Here is a 15,455-nt window from a genome sequence, read left to right as displayed (position 1 = left end):
TGATTTCAATTAAGTAATTCAACTGTGCTCTCAGAGGTAGTTATAGGCCTATTTATTAAGAGCCTTCGAGTCATCTCCCACCACAGGTGTAATCCACGTTTTGAGAGTTGGGTCACTATCCCACTCGTTACTGTAAATACTACTTACTGTATATTTATACCACTTTGGCAACCAATCAGAATCCACCCTACTTTAAAGAACTCGAGCATTTAAAGTGGCAGACGACAAAACTGCAGCGTGTACTTAAACAGAATATTGCGCATTGGCGTGGACGCTAAAATAGTTATAATTATAGTTTGTCTTTATAGTCATCGTTCTTGGTGTGAACAGGCCTTAAAGGGTTAGTTCATCCAAAAATAAAAATTATCCCATAATTTACTCTCTCTCAAGCCATCCTAGGTATATATACCCGAGGTATGACGTAGGATGTAGGAGTAGCGTAAGCTTAGGTGAGAGTAAACGCCTCTCGCGGTTCAAACAAATAGGGCTTGGCAACAAACTCAAGCTCCTCCGACATTTCTCTTTAAAAATTCTTGTTTTAGGCTTCTAATTCATGACCAGTGTTTTGTTTTGCTCTATCTTTTGCCCTTCCACGTTCTTCAATACGTCATGCGTCGGGTCAGAGGTCACTCTTCCGCCGGAACTAGACTTGCGTACGGCCGTTAACAGAAGCCAGTGATTAGAGATTATAAAGTTATAAATATGGATATTTTTCTTACAAAAATTGCATCGCTTTGCTTCAGAAGGACTTTATTAACCCCGTGGAGCCACCTATGGGCTTGAGGGTGAGTAAATTATTTGATCATTTTCAGTTTTGTGTGAACTAACTATAGCGGCAGCCAGTATCCGCTAAGAGGCTGAGTAGAGGGAATAAAAAAAAAAAAACACGTATAGTAGATCACAAACCTGGTCAATGATAGCATTAATCCTCGATTCATCCAGCAGCTTTCTTTTCCTCTGGTAGACGTGTGTAGACCAATTCTCTCTGGAAGACCAGTTTGCTTGTAAACCAGCATAAACACCTCGATCAGTGGGGTTGAAGCGATTTGACTGAACTCGGATCATGTCTAAAGATTAAGAGACATGACATAAAATTAAGCATGAATTAATTTGATAAAATGATATTAAAATGGCATTATTCATTAGTCAAACACTTACTTGCAAAAAATGGCATTTATGATGCATCTCCATAAGGAAAAGAACAACTGAACTAAGCAAAAGCTCAGTGGCATTTCTAAATTTAAAGAGCTGATTGTTTGTTTTTAAGCTTAATGATCCTCTAACTACATCATGCCTCCTGTAAGCAAAAGTGTAATCGCTAGATAGTCAGTTTAAAAAAAAAGGGGATTCAGTCAGCAATGCCATTCTCTCTTCCTTCTGACTACTATTGTCTTCTTCCAGCTGGATAATGTGTGAAAAAAACTTGTCTGTTCACAACCTTACATTCTTCCACTGTAAACTGACTTTCCACCCATAGGCCTAATAGCGCTTCAACTGACACACAACCGAGACACAGAAAATATAGCTATTGGATGTCTCAAGTGTCACAGTTACCACATGGGATCACAGTAGTTTAAATTAAGGACAACAAATAAATATTTGATAATAGAGTTAATAAATAGATTTATTTCAGAGAACTATTACAAACAACTTCTGGTTTTGCCTTATTTTCTTGTCTGTAACACACGGTGGCGCCACAACTCTTTAAATTAATCTTTGCATGTTTCATTTAGGTGTGTCTCAGGATTTACAACAGATACATTTATGCTTTAACACTTCGAATAAAGTATATATTACAACTAGAAAGAGTCTAGAAACATCTAGTAAAATAATTATTTGTAGTTACAAATTTCCAACAAGTTTACTAATTTACAAAGATATTTTGAAAACTAAAGAACTATGAAAATTACGCCACAAATTTACATTTTATGATCAATGCCAGTATATCAGTAGTATAGTACATTGATTTCAGACCCAGGCAGAAGTTATCATTCCTTTAAGGGCTTGTCTTGTTCCTTGCAGCTTAACTTCTTTACACAAGAATCAGGCAAGAATGGTACTTTCTCCAGGCGGGACAAATAAGTTAAGGGCTGGATAGTACTGCTGATGTTTAAGAAGGCATAACCCACTGGCTGCACATAGCAAGTGAATATCTTGTGTGGATAATGGTCTTCAAAGGGGAATAGAGCAAGTGTAGGGAGATAGTTGCTCACAATGATGATCAAGATAGACAGCACCATCTTAAACGCCTTTTTTTTCATTGGATGCATCTCATCTTTACCTGAGCCTCGTGAGCGTTTCAGGGCCCAGAGGATCGCAGCGTTACACACCACCATCCAGGTAAAAGCAAACAAGACCTCAAAAGTGAAAACCTTTTCAAAGTTGGGCAGACCACCAACGGCTTTGGCCGAAGCATAAGCAAAAGTGAGCAGCAGAACCACGATGGTCAGGCCGATCCTGTATTTGATGTCCTTCAACTGTCCGAATGCGATGGGGAAGAGAACGGCTATAAATCGATCCAGACAGACACACGAGAGGAAGAGCGGCCCGCTGGTGTCCTTAACGCCATAAGAGAACTTCAGAGCCCTCCAACCCATAGCACTCTCCCAGTGGAAGAGATTGAGGAACGCTATGATAGTCATACATCCGAAGTAGGCGTCCATGAAAGCCAGGCAGCCCAGGAAGATGTCAGAAGTTGAAGGCTCATTCCGGGTGTTTATTAGGTTTGCCAAGACCAGGATGTTGGCAGGTATTCCTACGATCACGTTGAAGGACTGTATAGCTAGGTCAAAAATGTAACCAGCCATCATGTCTTCACACCCATCAAACACATTGAAGACGTGCGTCGCATTGACTGAATGGGTCGTCCGGTTAGAGGAGGGCAGGTTGCTTCTGAGGATGTAGCTGAATCTTGTGTCATGACGCAGTCGACCCTCCATGACTTCTGATGATCTGAAATGAAATTCTAGAATGAGCAGTAAAACATAATGTGTTAATTGAACTCATTACAATGGCAATCTCACAAATTCAGTTCTGAATATAAAATCAGACTGGCTGAAACCAAGTTCACAGTGTGATTTTCTCTGTGTTTCTTGAGTGATTTTGTGCTATGAAACAGCATTCGGTGTGCTGCATAAATCCAAGCAATTCGTACTTAGTTTTATTTTACCTGAAAAAAAAAAAAAGAACTCAAAATTTCAACAGAATTACATCAGTAGAGAAGTTTTCTTTGCAATTGCAAAGGTAAATAATCAGTGAGCATGCCACACTACAGTCAGAGACTGCCGACTTTGCTGGATGGCAAAACAAATATTTTATGATTCCTCAATTTTGTTTAAAACAACACAATTGTACAGTACCCTTTAGACACTTCAGCATTATTAGGATCCTTCGGCTCCATGGGTTCAGTGCAAACTCCATAACTTGGGTAAAATCTTTTTCTTACAAGATTGGTCTGAATTGGTTTGTGACATATTTATTTATTTAGCAATAGCCCCCCCAACCCCCCAAAAAACCTCTCTAAATAATATAAATATGTATTCTTCCCTCGCCTTGTCATCTTGTAGGATATACTTGTATACTATATCTCAATTGTTTTTAAAGGCAATCAGTGGGCGGTCCTTAAAGTTGTTGATCTTACACGTGACCACTTAACCAAAGCATATAGACCCCCTAACTTATAACTTGTATCAATGTTATATATATTGTCATATCGTCCAGGCCTAAAACTTGTATAGTTTTTGTCAGTGTTTATTGAAAAACTCATTTAATTGATGATTTGTCAATACAATATAGAACAATACAATATACAGGGTGTGATTTTACCCCAAAATTCAACATATTGACTCAAAATGATAACTGTAAATCCATCTTTCACTGCCTGCAGTCCAGATGTTTCTGTGAAATTGTAATGATTCAGTTGCTTCTCTTTTCTGTAGCTTTCGGCAGTCTGTAAAAATATATCTTAGATTTCTTGACAAATCTATTTGTGCAGTCAATCTCAAAGCTCTTTCCTGTTGTAGATGTGTTTTATGTCTTTCGCTGCATTCACGCTAAAAACCAATGCTGCACCAATGATCCACTCAGTCTTATAGCCACTCAGTGGGCGTTACCGCAGTCACTCTGGCCGACGGTGACGTCACACGCATACCCTCTAGCAGGCACGTGCACACATAGACATCAAAGGGGGCTTGAGCACCTGCCCTTTTTATTCCTGGAGAGAAAGTGCCCTTTTTTCTGAGGTGTTTTTTTAATTTTTTAAAAATATTATTGTTGGTCGTCGCTAGGCCCAACTTCTGCCTAGCCCCCCTAAAAATTTGTGATTAATGTAGGCTACACAAATTCGTGTTCGCTTCAGTCTTGTATTATCAGATTCAGCGCGTTCTTCATCTTCATTCCGCAGCGGCGCAGAGCAGAGAGCACGTCAGAAACAGAGGACAGGGTGTGTGTGTTCATCTGAGCCTCATTGGTCTGTCACTGCTCTTCAATGTCAGAATATTTGAGATGACCAATCAAATCAAAGTAGGCGGGCTTTATGTTCACAGACGCTGCTGCGCGCGAATTTTAACCATTTTAACAGTGCAACTCGACGCGGACGGTCAAGTGCGAGATAAGTAAGTAGCTAAACGTCTCGGTTACGGATGTAACCCTCGTTCCCTGAGTAGGGAACGGAGACGTTCCGTCGGATGACGACGAATGGGGTTTCGCTTAGAAAGCCTATCGACTTCGAGTATACAAAACGAGCCAATGGCAAACAAATGCCATGGGTCTGCGGAATTTGCATGGCGCAACTCCGCCCCACCTCGTGGGGATAAAAGGAGAAAGCCGGCAATATGCAGATATGTTTCTTCGCTGAGGAGCCAAGACTGAACTCGGCTGTTCCAGCGGTACAGCGGAAGTGGCAGGCAGACGGAACGTCTCCGTTCCCTACTCAGGGAACGAGGGTTACATCCGTAACCGAGACGTTCCCTTTCGTTGTCACTCCGAGTTCCGTCGGATGACGACGAATGGGGATACCAGTCTAATCACGCCACCTTCCCAGCTGTCTTCCAGTGCCCTGCGTAAATCTGAGATCCCTGTCGTGAGACTAGCACGGACGAAGGACTCCTATTTAACACAGGAATACCAAGGTACACTGGGGAGCATATCCCAGTCTCAGGGAAGTATGCAATTACTGCCAACCCAGAGGGGGGGGGACTTAGAAATACACATATGACCCGAGGGATGCATATGGGGAATCACTGGGGTATCCAGCAGCAGGTGGAATATTTCAACCCCAGGGGTGGCAAGGTGGCTTGCCAAGGGAAAGACACATGCTCAGAGAGGCTTACAGTGGGAATACACATGTGGGGGTAGCTCCGGGAGGTACCATGCACACGGGAGGCACCTAGCCGACGCGCAGGCAAGAGACACTGGCGCCGACGTCAGGAGTGCTGGAGGAACTCAGGGCTTTCGGAGAAGCTCACCTGAGGAGAATATCGCACATATCCAGTCCGTAGAGTGGAATGGCGAGCAAGCGAAGACACCTGAGCGGGTCCGGTACTAGCTGGTTGAAGCGAGTACATGAGAGGACACTGGCTCCACTCGGAGATTGTAGAATCTGGCGAATGTGTTAGGTGTCGCCCAGCCTGCAGCTCTGCAGATGTCTGTTAGCGAGGCGCCATGCGCTAGAGCCCAAGAGGACGCCACACTCCGGGTGGAGTGGGCAGTCACACCAAGGGGGCACGGTCGACCTTGCTGCTGGTATGCCAAAGCAATGGTGTCCACTAACCAGTGAGACAACCTTTGCTTGGAGAGAGCCTTTCCCTTCAGCTTCCCACCATAACAGACAAAGAGCTGGTCTGAGGTCCTGAAACACTGGGTCCTGTCTACGTAGATGCGGAGCGCACGTACTGGACAGAGCAGTGCCAAGGCTGGGTCTGCCTCCTCCCGGGGCAGCGCTTGCAGGTTCACCACCTGGTCCCGGAAGGGAGTGGTAGGAACCTTGGGCACATATCCAGGCCGGGGTCTCAGGATCACGTGAGAGTACGCCGGCCCGAATTCCAGGCACGCTTCGTCAACGGAGAATGCGTGCAGGTCCCCTACCCTCTTGATGGAGGCCAATGCAGTCAGAAGCGCCGTCTTCATTGACAGGAAGTTAAGCTCGACTGACTGTAAAGGCTCAAAGGGAGCACTACGCAGGGCGGTTAAGACCACTGCGAGGTCCCAAGAGGGTACGAGAGGAGGGCGAGGAGGATTCAGTCTCCTCGCTCCTCTCAGGAACCTGACGATCAGGTCATGCTTCCCCACCGACTTACCTTCTATAAGATCATGCTGTGCGGCAATAGCGGCGACATAGACCTTGAGGGTGGAGGGAGACAGCCTTCGCTCCAACCCCTCTTGAAGGAAGGAAAGCACGACGTTGATCGAACATCTCCGGGGGTCTTCTCGGTGAGAAGAGCACCAGTTGACGAAGAGGTTCCACTTCAACGCGTAGACGTGTCTCGTGGACGACGCTCTAGCGGAAGTGATGGTAGCCACCACCGCTGGTGGTAGGGTACTCAAACCTGCCTCGTCCCGTCCAGGAGCCACACATGGAGGTTCCAAAGATCGGGACGAGGGTGCCATAGGGTGCCCCGTCCCTGAGAAAGTAGGTCCTTCCTCAGAGGTATGGGCCAAGGAGGTGCTGTCGCGAGGAGTACAAGTTCGGAGAACCAGGTCCGGGTGGGCCAGTACGGCGCTACCAAGGTGACCTGCTCCTCGTCCTCCCTGACCTTGCGCAGGGTCTGCGCAAGGAGGCTCACTGGGGGAAACGCATATTTGCGGCCCCGCGGCCAGCTGTGCGCCAGTGCATCCGTGCCGAGCTCGGTCAGGGAATAATACAGGGCGCAATGGGTCGAGTCGTGAGAGGCAAACAGATCTATCTGTGCGTCCCCGAACTGGTCCCAAATCAGCTGAACCGACTGGGGATGGAGTCGCCAATCTCCCGGGAGGGGCTGAAACCGTGAGAGCTCGTCGGCTGCACAGTTCAGAGCTCCTGGAATATAGATGGCACGAAGCGACCTCAGATGCTTCTGACTCCATAAGAGGAGGTGGCGGGCGAGTTGCGACATACGGCGGGAGCGCAGACCACCTTGACGGATGATGTACGCTACGGTCGCGGTATTGTCTGAACGGACTAGTACATGCTGGTCCCTGAGCACGGCTCGGAAGCGGCGCAGGGCGAGCGGTACAGCCAGCAACTCGAAGCAATTGACGTGCCATAGGCGGTGGGGTCCTGTCCAGGAACCCGCGGCAGCACGTCCATTGCACATGGCACCCCAGCCCGTGGTAGAGGCATCTGTCGTTACAACAATATGCCGGGAAGCTCGTTCCAGGGGCACTCCGGCCCGTAGAAAACTGAGGTTCGACCACGGGGTGAAGGTCTGACGGCAGGTCGGAGTAACTGGTACTCGGAGGGTGCCGTGTTGCCATGCCCACCTCGGGACTCGGTCGCGAAGCCAGAGCTGAAGCGGTCTCATATGAAGCAATCCGAGCGGCGTTGCCGCGGCTACAGATGCCATATGCCCCAGGAGCCTCTGAAAAAGTTTCAGTGGAACCGCACTCTTGCCCTCGAACTGTTTCAGGCAAGTCAGCAGTGACTGCGGGCGCTCACTCGTAAGCTGCGCGGACATGGCGACCGAGTCAATCTCCATACCGAGAAAAGAGATCCTCTGCAGGGGCAAAGTTTGCTCTTCTCCCAGTTGACCCGAAGGCCCAGACGGGCTACATGGCGGAGCACCAAGTCCCTGTGTTCGCAAAGCTGATCTCGAGAGTGAGCTAGAATTAGCCAGTCGTCGAGGTAATTCAGAATGCGAACCCCGTGTTCCCGGAGGGGAACAAGGGCTGCCTCGACGACCTTCGTGAAGACGCGAGGAGACAGGGCTAGCCCGAATGGGAGAACCGCGTACTGATATGCCTGCCCCTCGAAAGCAAACCGCAGGAACGGTCTGTGTCGAGGGAGGATGGAGACATGAAAGTAGGCGTCCTTCAGGTCGATCGCTGCAAACCAATCCTGGTGCCGCACACATTCGAAAACGCGTTTGGCGGTGAGCATCTTGAACGGCAGCCTGTGAAGGGAGCGGTTCAGAACGCGCAGGTCCAGGATTGGCCGTAACCCACCGGTTTTCTTCGGGACAATGAAGTACGGGCTGTAGAAGCCGGTCCTCATTTCGGCTGGAGGGACAGTCTCGATCGCACCCTTCGCCAGCAGGGTAGCAACCTCCGCTCTCATGATAGGGGCATTGCCACCGACCATAGTGGAGCGGACTCCCCTGAAGCGGGGAGGAGACCGCGCGAACTGAATCGGGTAGCCGAGCCTGATCGATCGTGCGACCCAGCGGGACAGGTTGGGAAGCTCTAGCCAGGCTCCCAAGGACTGTACCAGCGGGGTCACGCGAACCACAGACTTCCCGTCGGTGGAGCAGCGAGGCGGTATGGCTGACCCAGACGTGGACGGCATAGCGGCCTGGTGTGGGGGTACAGTCATAGACCGCGTCCTGACAGAGGAGACCAGGGAAGGACGAACGTTCCACGGGGGTCTACTCTGCCAGAGGAGGATGAGAGCGGCGCGGTCCGGGGACGGCGCGCACTGTCATCCGGCTCTGGGACAGAGGAGGACGAGGGGTGCACGGCCCGGGGGCGGCGCACCGTGTCGTCCGAGAACTCTGTGTGCTTAGAGATGGGAAGTCAGCTCTCGGAAAAAGAGGTTCTCCCCCGGCCCTCCACCGGGGAAAGGAGTGGCCCTGCAACCACCTCCTGGAGAACTGCAACCCATCTCTGAGCTGCCCGTAACGGGAGCGCCGCTTTGCCCGGCATTTGGCAGGCTGCGGGGCTGGTACGGGCTGGGGCGCTTTCCTGCGACCACCTCCACGGCGCGGCCCGGAGCTGCTGGGGCCGGGCGGGAGGGGGCGAAAGTCGCAGGAGGGCGCGTTCGGCGGCAAGCTGACTGAGGCGTCTGAGCCGGCGGCAGCAGCTGGCCCCGGGGTCAGAACGTGTTTGGTAGCCTCAGTCTGCTTCTGGGCGGCCGAGAACTGTTAGGCAGAGTCCTCGGCCGCGCCGCCGAAGGGCCAGCCTGGGATATGGGGGAGTTGAGGAAGCGGGTTCGCTCAGCCTCGCGCATATCAACCAGGTTAACCCAGAAATGTCTGACCACACAAGTGGACATCACCTGACCCAGGGAGCGTGCGGTCACCTTCGTCACTCGTAGAGCGAGGTCGGTGGCGGCAGGCAGTCTCTTAGATGAGCCCTGAATCAGCCCTACCCTCGTGCATGTCATTGAGCACCCCGAAGGATGGCAATAACATGCAGTGAGACGGCAGCCTGTCCGCTGCTCTATAGGTCTTTGCCACCGGAGTAGACAAAAAACCTACAGGCATTGGAGGGGGTCGCCACGCCAGGTGGAGGCGCTGTGGGGGCACAGACGTGCTGCCACAGAACAGTCCACGGGGGGAACCCCAGTGTACCCATGGCCGCGGCCTCTCGAGGGCAGAGAAGGTGGAAGAGGCTGCTGAGCAGTCGCGAAAGTCAAAGGAGACTCTCACGATCTCATAACCTCTTCATGCACATCCGGGTAGAAAGGATTTTGGGTTCGCCTCCCCAAAACCAATCATTAGCCTTGAGTGCTCGAGACATGGCAGAGTAATCCACACATGCCCGATACTCGCGGCGGCCCGGGAAGCATAGCTGTCAACTCTGGATCAGACTCGCTATGTTGCACACCCGAGAGTGGCAACATAGACGAGCCCTCACTTCCAAAGGACTCCAGCTCACCTTGTGACGCGGCGATAGACATGATTTCATCAGCCGGGGAACTGAATGAGATGCCGGCCCGCCGGCGTCCTCTGGACGCGGCTCTGACCAGCTAACTCATTCAGAACCGCGCGGGTTGCAATGTTAAAGAGAGGGGTGTGGACCACGGATATTAATCGGCGGTTAGTTCCACACCGGCCATCTCAGGTCACCCTGGCCACCAGCCAAAGTATTCTCTCACGTGGAGAAAATAGATCGGGGTGTGGATGAGGGGACTCTCACTCAGTTGAGCTCATTGAGTCTTGACCGTTACATTGCGATGGTCATGTTCCCTTTAGAGAACGTGACGCATCCGCGAGCGCTGTTCGAACGTGATCGAAGCCCAAACACGTCAAAACAGCGCTCGTGCCCATCAGCTGAATCTATCAGACTACCGCACTCAGAAATGCACGGGCAGATCGTCTTTAAAAAGACGCGCCGCGTGCACGCTCTTTTTGTGTGAGAAAAGCTTGCAGCAGTGCTGAAGCGCCCAGGGAGAAGCACACAGCTGTTCAGATCAGCAGGCAGGAATGTGAAACTCGCTGGAACACGCCATCACACCAACACCGACTGGAAGCTGCTCGTCTTGAAGATTCTCGAAGATAGTCAGAGAATAGCCTGCAGGAGTGAAGAGAACATCTTGGCTCCGAAGCAAAAACATATCTGCATATTGCCGGCTTTCTCCTTTTATCCCCACGAGGTGGGGCGGAGTTGCGCCATGCAAATTCCGCAGACCCATGGCATTTGTTTGCCATTGGCTCGTTTTGTATACTCGAAGTCGATAGGCTTTCTAAGCGAAACCCCATTCGTCGTCATCCGACGGAACTCGGAGTGACAACGAAAGGGAACTTATCATTTCATATTTGACATTTTTTTAGGTCGTAAATGTTAAACGAATGACTAAAAATAATCAGGCAAACTAATATAGTTTTGTCTAATTTCGCCATTTTGAACTGAAAATAGGCCTATGTAACGTGACTCATGTAATGTAATAATTAGTTTACTGTCATTGTGAGGGGACAAGACACATTAACAAAGCCGTTTTCATCATGTTCGGCACAAGATTAATAATGAATGTGTGCATATTGAGAATATAATACAAATTGTAGCCTTTGGTAAATTAAAAAAAAGCTCAGCTTTAGAGGGGAAGAGAAAGTGATGAAGAGACTGAGAAAAAAAGAAAGCGTGATGGAAATGAGAAGAGAGCAGGTATTGACAAATAATCTATTGCCCACTGACATGGTTTTAAAGCTATTTCTTATCCCTTTTTAGGGTCTTCAAACGTCTTGAAATGCACATATCAGACCTCTTTGATTATAAAGCCCTGTCTACGGCCCTGTATTAGCCATAAGATCAATAATGAATGTGTAGCCTACATATTGTGAATGCATTTAATTAACTTAATTACCTTTAGTAGCTTTCAGTAAATAAACGCGTCTGAGAAAATGATTCATAGGCAAAATCAACCTATCAGTTGACCTATGTTTACTTTCTTCAATTACAGACAAAAAATGAAAAGCCTATATCAGTCAAAGCTCAGCTTTAGTAGGGGAAGAGACAGGGCAAGATAAAAACAAAGAGAAAAAGAGTGTGATGATGCTGAGGAGAGAAATATAATCAGCTGCCCACTGACATGGTTTTAAAGCTGTTATCCAATTTTTTTGGCCTTCAAAACATCTTAAAATGCACATATGTAGATCAGAGAAATCAAAATTTTCTCGGGGAAACACCGAACCCTCTTCCGTACTTCACATTTGGGACCACAGTGATTATAAAACCCTGACTTTGCATGGTAATGAAACTGATTAATAGTGAGCATTAGATCCTAAACTAGTGTTACCTTTTTTTTATTTAAAAAAAAAAAAATATATATATATATATACCCTCAATGGGGGCTTACCCCCTAAAATGAAAGTCCTAGTGACACCCCTGCTACAGATGCAAACAGATGGAGGATAGTAGGTTTAAAACAAACTCCATCTAATTGTGAATTTTGAAGGTTTTATTTGATGATGATGATACAGTCATGCGTGAAACAATTGTGTGAGTTTGAGGAAGATAAAATTAATTAACTTTTTAAATTATTTTTTTTTAAAGTCAGAGTTGAGTTAATATATATACTTTTTTGTTTAAAAAAAGTTTTTTTTTTTAAAATACGTAGGCCTAATTATGAGAAGTGCCCTTTTTTTCACTTGAGCCCCTGCCCCTCAAAATGTCTGTGCACGTCCCTGCCCTCTAGTGTGCTGGGTTAGACCCTACTCTGAAGTAGAAGCTAATTTAGTCACCCCAAAAGACAATCCTATAACTAAAATCGTTCCCAGTTCCGTCCGTGCGAACACCCCAAAAAGTGTGTACTTCTACCAATGGTTATGACTGTGTCCAAAATTGCCCCCTATACCTTTAAATAGCGCATTATTTGAGGAGACAGCCATTTGTAGCGGTGTCCGAAATTATAGAGGACATTTTCGACTGCACTCATTTAATAACGAGTGTACAACCGATGTGCACTCAATGGCTAGAGGATACCCATAATGCACTGTGGCAGTCATGCCAAATGAATTCCTGCGTCTTGCCAGAAGATGTCGCCTACACATTCATCCATTTTCCAAACCGCTGGACCAATGTGGCTACAGCGCAATATCATACAGGTATAGATTCCATTTTTATTGATTATTAAATTGTTTAATTAAGGTTTAAACATGTTAGTTTCCATGAAATAGTTCAAGATCAGTCTGGAGCTGCAAGTTTACTAAGTTTCAAATAATTAAACATGCAATAAAAAGCACAAACTATGCAAAAGCGACAGTCCTTCAGGAGCACTCAGTATCCGAATTCACTCACATTTTCATCCACCCCTTCAAGACTATATTAGTGGAGTGATGTAGGGAACAGTGAATGAGGCTGTAGGAGGCGATTTCGAAGACAGCTCATGAAAACGTTCCTCTGGTGCGAAAGCCCCTGTATAGTTAGACTCTCAGTAGGAAAGTTTCCCCTCACTGGAAACTATTTAATCTAACCAGTAAACTGATGCCATCTGAATGCCCAATAGAATGTAGTTCACCTTACTTTTGAAGAACACATGATCTTCAAAGAACACAGGATCAGCAGATCTTAAAGAGATTTAAATTTGTAATCCCACAATACCAAAGTCTGTAATATAAAGTCAGGGATTCCAATAGACCTTTTCTAATTTTACCAACATTGTATGTCACCAATGTTCTCATCTGTGTCCATTTTTATTTATCCTAAGGAATATTAGAGACACATTTGAGACTAAGGCCCCATTTACACTGCATGGTTCAAGTGACCCAAATCCGATTTTTTCCTCTCATGTGGCACAGATCGTATATGACCCATGAACGTGTAAGCAGGAAAAAAACGCATGGATTCTGATTTTCTCAGATCGGATTCAGGCCTCACTAGTCACTATTCAGGCTCGGATACGTGCATTTGCGTGTGCCATGTAAGCAGACAAATCGGATATTCCCCAGTAAATGCGAGTCGTACGTCATTCAAAAACTGACGTCAACTCAGGTGGACACCACCAACTGAGATCACATGACTTATTATAGGCGCGATGGAGGACGAAGGATGCACACAGTGGAGCAATGCGGAGGTTTCATGTCTTTGAGTATTTGGGGCGAAGAGACAGTGCAGGCAAAAATGCAGGGTTGTTACAGAAATAAATCCGTGTTTGAAGACATTTCATGAGATATGGGGAGGCACGGTTTTAAGCGCTCGTGGCTACAGTGCCACCGTAAGATAAAAAGCTTAAAGGTTAACTAAACCCCTGGTCAGAGCCTGACTCCACCCACTGGCAATATTTGAAAAATGCTGGAAAAGTGGGCGGAGCCCAGCGGAGATAGAGGGGATGAACGGATACTCTATCCCGATCGTTTTCAATACTCGCAATTCCAACTCCTGACTCGCTACAGTGGTTTTGACGAAACAAGATGGTTTTTATACTGCCATGGACGTGGTAGCTCGTACCAAGGGCGTGGTGAGCTGAAACCTGCTTACGTCAGCTCTCACCGCTACCGTCACGAACTACCGCAAACATCCAATAGGAAAATTCAACTGCAGTAGCCCCCGTTCAACCTGAAGAGGGCAGCACTCAGACATTTTTACACCATATATTGTAGAATTAAAACACTTTATACCCAAATGTCAAAAAGTTACTCGAATCAATGAGCAGCACTAATAAAGCCCCAGTCTTACAGATCATTAATTTAAAAAAGTTGGTTTAGTGTTTAGTTACCCTTTAATGACTTTTAAAAATATTGTGGAAAGCAAAACACTGGATAATTTTATTCGCATCTGCATCCATTGCATTTCGTGCTGTTTTACTTCCTTTTCCGGGTCAGAACGTCTACATTTGATAGTTTCAGCAGTGTATAATGTAAATGCAAAAATCGGATACAGGTCACTTTTAAAAGATGATGTAAGCGGGTCGTCAAAAAAATCAGATATAGTCCGAAAATCGGATTTGGGCATGAAGACCTGCAGTGTAAATGCAGCCTAAGTGAAGACATAATTGAGACAAACCCAAGCAACATCTGAGCAATAACACTTTTGCTAGCCTCAAGCTTAAAGCCAGTTTGTGGATCATGTCACATTTTGTGATCTAACAATACATCAGCTAACCCCACAGGAGTGCAGTCACTGCACAAACACAAGTGCACAGGAACACATCTGTGCAGAAACACCTGTCGACAGGGACTTCCATCAGGGTCTGTACAAGACAAGAGTCCCGCCCTGTTTCCACAGCACAGATATATACAGACAGACTTCACTAAGTGCGAGCCGTTTGCAATTCTAGCAACACTAGTCACAATGTCCAACTTGAAAATTAATTTGCTAGCTTCTGTTGTATGAATTAAATTAACATATTTTTGCACAACAAATCACATTCAATTAACTTTTATGGTTGACAAACAACATAGCAACTTGGTGCATTAATAGGGGAGACCATAAGTGCGGTAACATCAGTCTAAACACAGAACAGTTACAGGAGGAAAATCACTATCATACATGTCTACCACCCTCCCGAATCAAAGGAAACTGAGTAAAAAACAAATCTGAAGTACAAAAGTAAACAATTTAAAAAAAAAATTCTATTAATGTTAATGTTACACTTACTCCTGTGGGTAGGTTGTGGCAACAGCACACTTTAGGCCATATTTACTAACTACTAACTAATTTACCCTCTTTTGGCGTTTAAAAAACAACTCTCAGGATTTACTAAAAACACACAGTGAAAAATTAGGTGTTGACATTGTTATTTTTGCGGCTGACCTTATTGCATATGCATTTGTAGGAGTTTCCCTTTCAGACGCAAAATTTATGGGAGGAGAGAATCATGCAAGGTGATTAACTAAGGTTTGCACTTGTCAATTTACTGCCTAAAAAAGCATGTCTTAAACCAGATGCTAATTTGCGCGGCTCTTGGTAGATTGCTTTGGTCATTATGGAAATGATCCGACTGTGTCTGTGTTCTTTCATTTGCACGTCATCAGTTGATCACGCGCAGAACTTTCCACTCCCTTCGGTGCTTTTTTTGGAATTGCGCTCTCATGCTAATCTGGTCGGCCCCCTGGCATTTCAAATTAATTTACACAGATTAGGTTAAGCTATAGATGTGTTCACTG

At 46.6% G+C, this 15,455-nt stretch overlaps 2 protein-coding genes across 2 annotated transcripts in view; one reads left to right on the top strand and one right to left on the bottom strand.

Annotated features, from left to right (window-relative positions):
- The window catches only part of LOC130085010 (adhesion G protein-coupled receptor E1), a 180,854-nt gene that overhangs the window by 101,990 nt on the left and 63,409 nt on the right, over positions 1-15,455 (top strand). The window lies entirely within an intron of this gene.
- Positions 1,836-2,990, bottom strand: LOC130086352 (G-protein coupled receptor 4-like). The gene has a single exon (XM_056252565.1). It carries the CDS (start codon positions 2,937-2,939, stop codon positions 1,989-1,991), a length of 951 nt encoding a protein of 316 aa, XP_056108540.1. The 5' UTR covers positions 2,940-2,990; the 3' UTR covers positions 1,836-1,988.

This window comes from Rhinichthys klamathensis, unplaced genomic scaffold (genome assembly GCF_029890125.1).
Source record: "Rhinichthys klamathensis goyatoka isolate OS25496 unplaced genomic scaffold, OSU_Roscu_1.1 h1tg000004l_1, whole genome shotgun sequence".
In the NCBI taxonomy this organism is placed as follows: Eukaryota; Metazoa; Chordata; class Actinopteri; order Cypriniformes; family Leuciscidae; genus Rhinichthys; species Rhinichthys klamathensis.
This window is presented reverse-complemented; position numbering and strand designations above follow the sequence as displayed.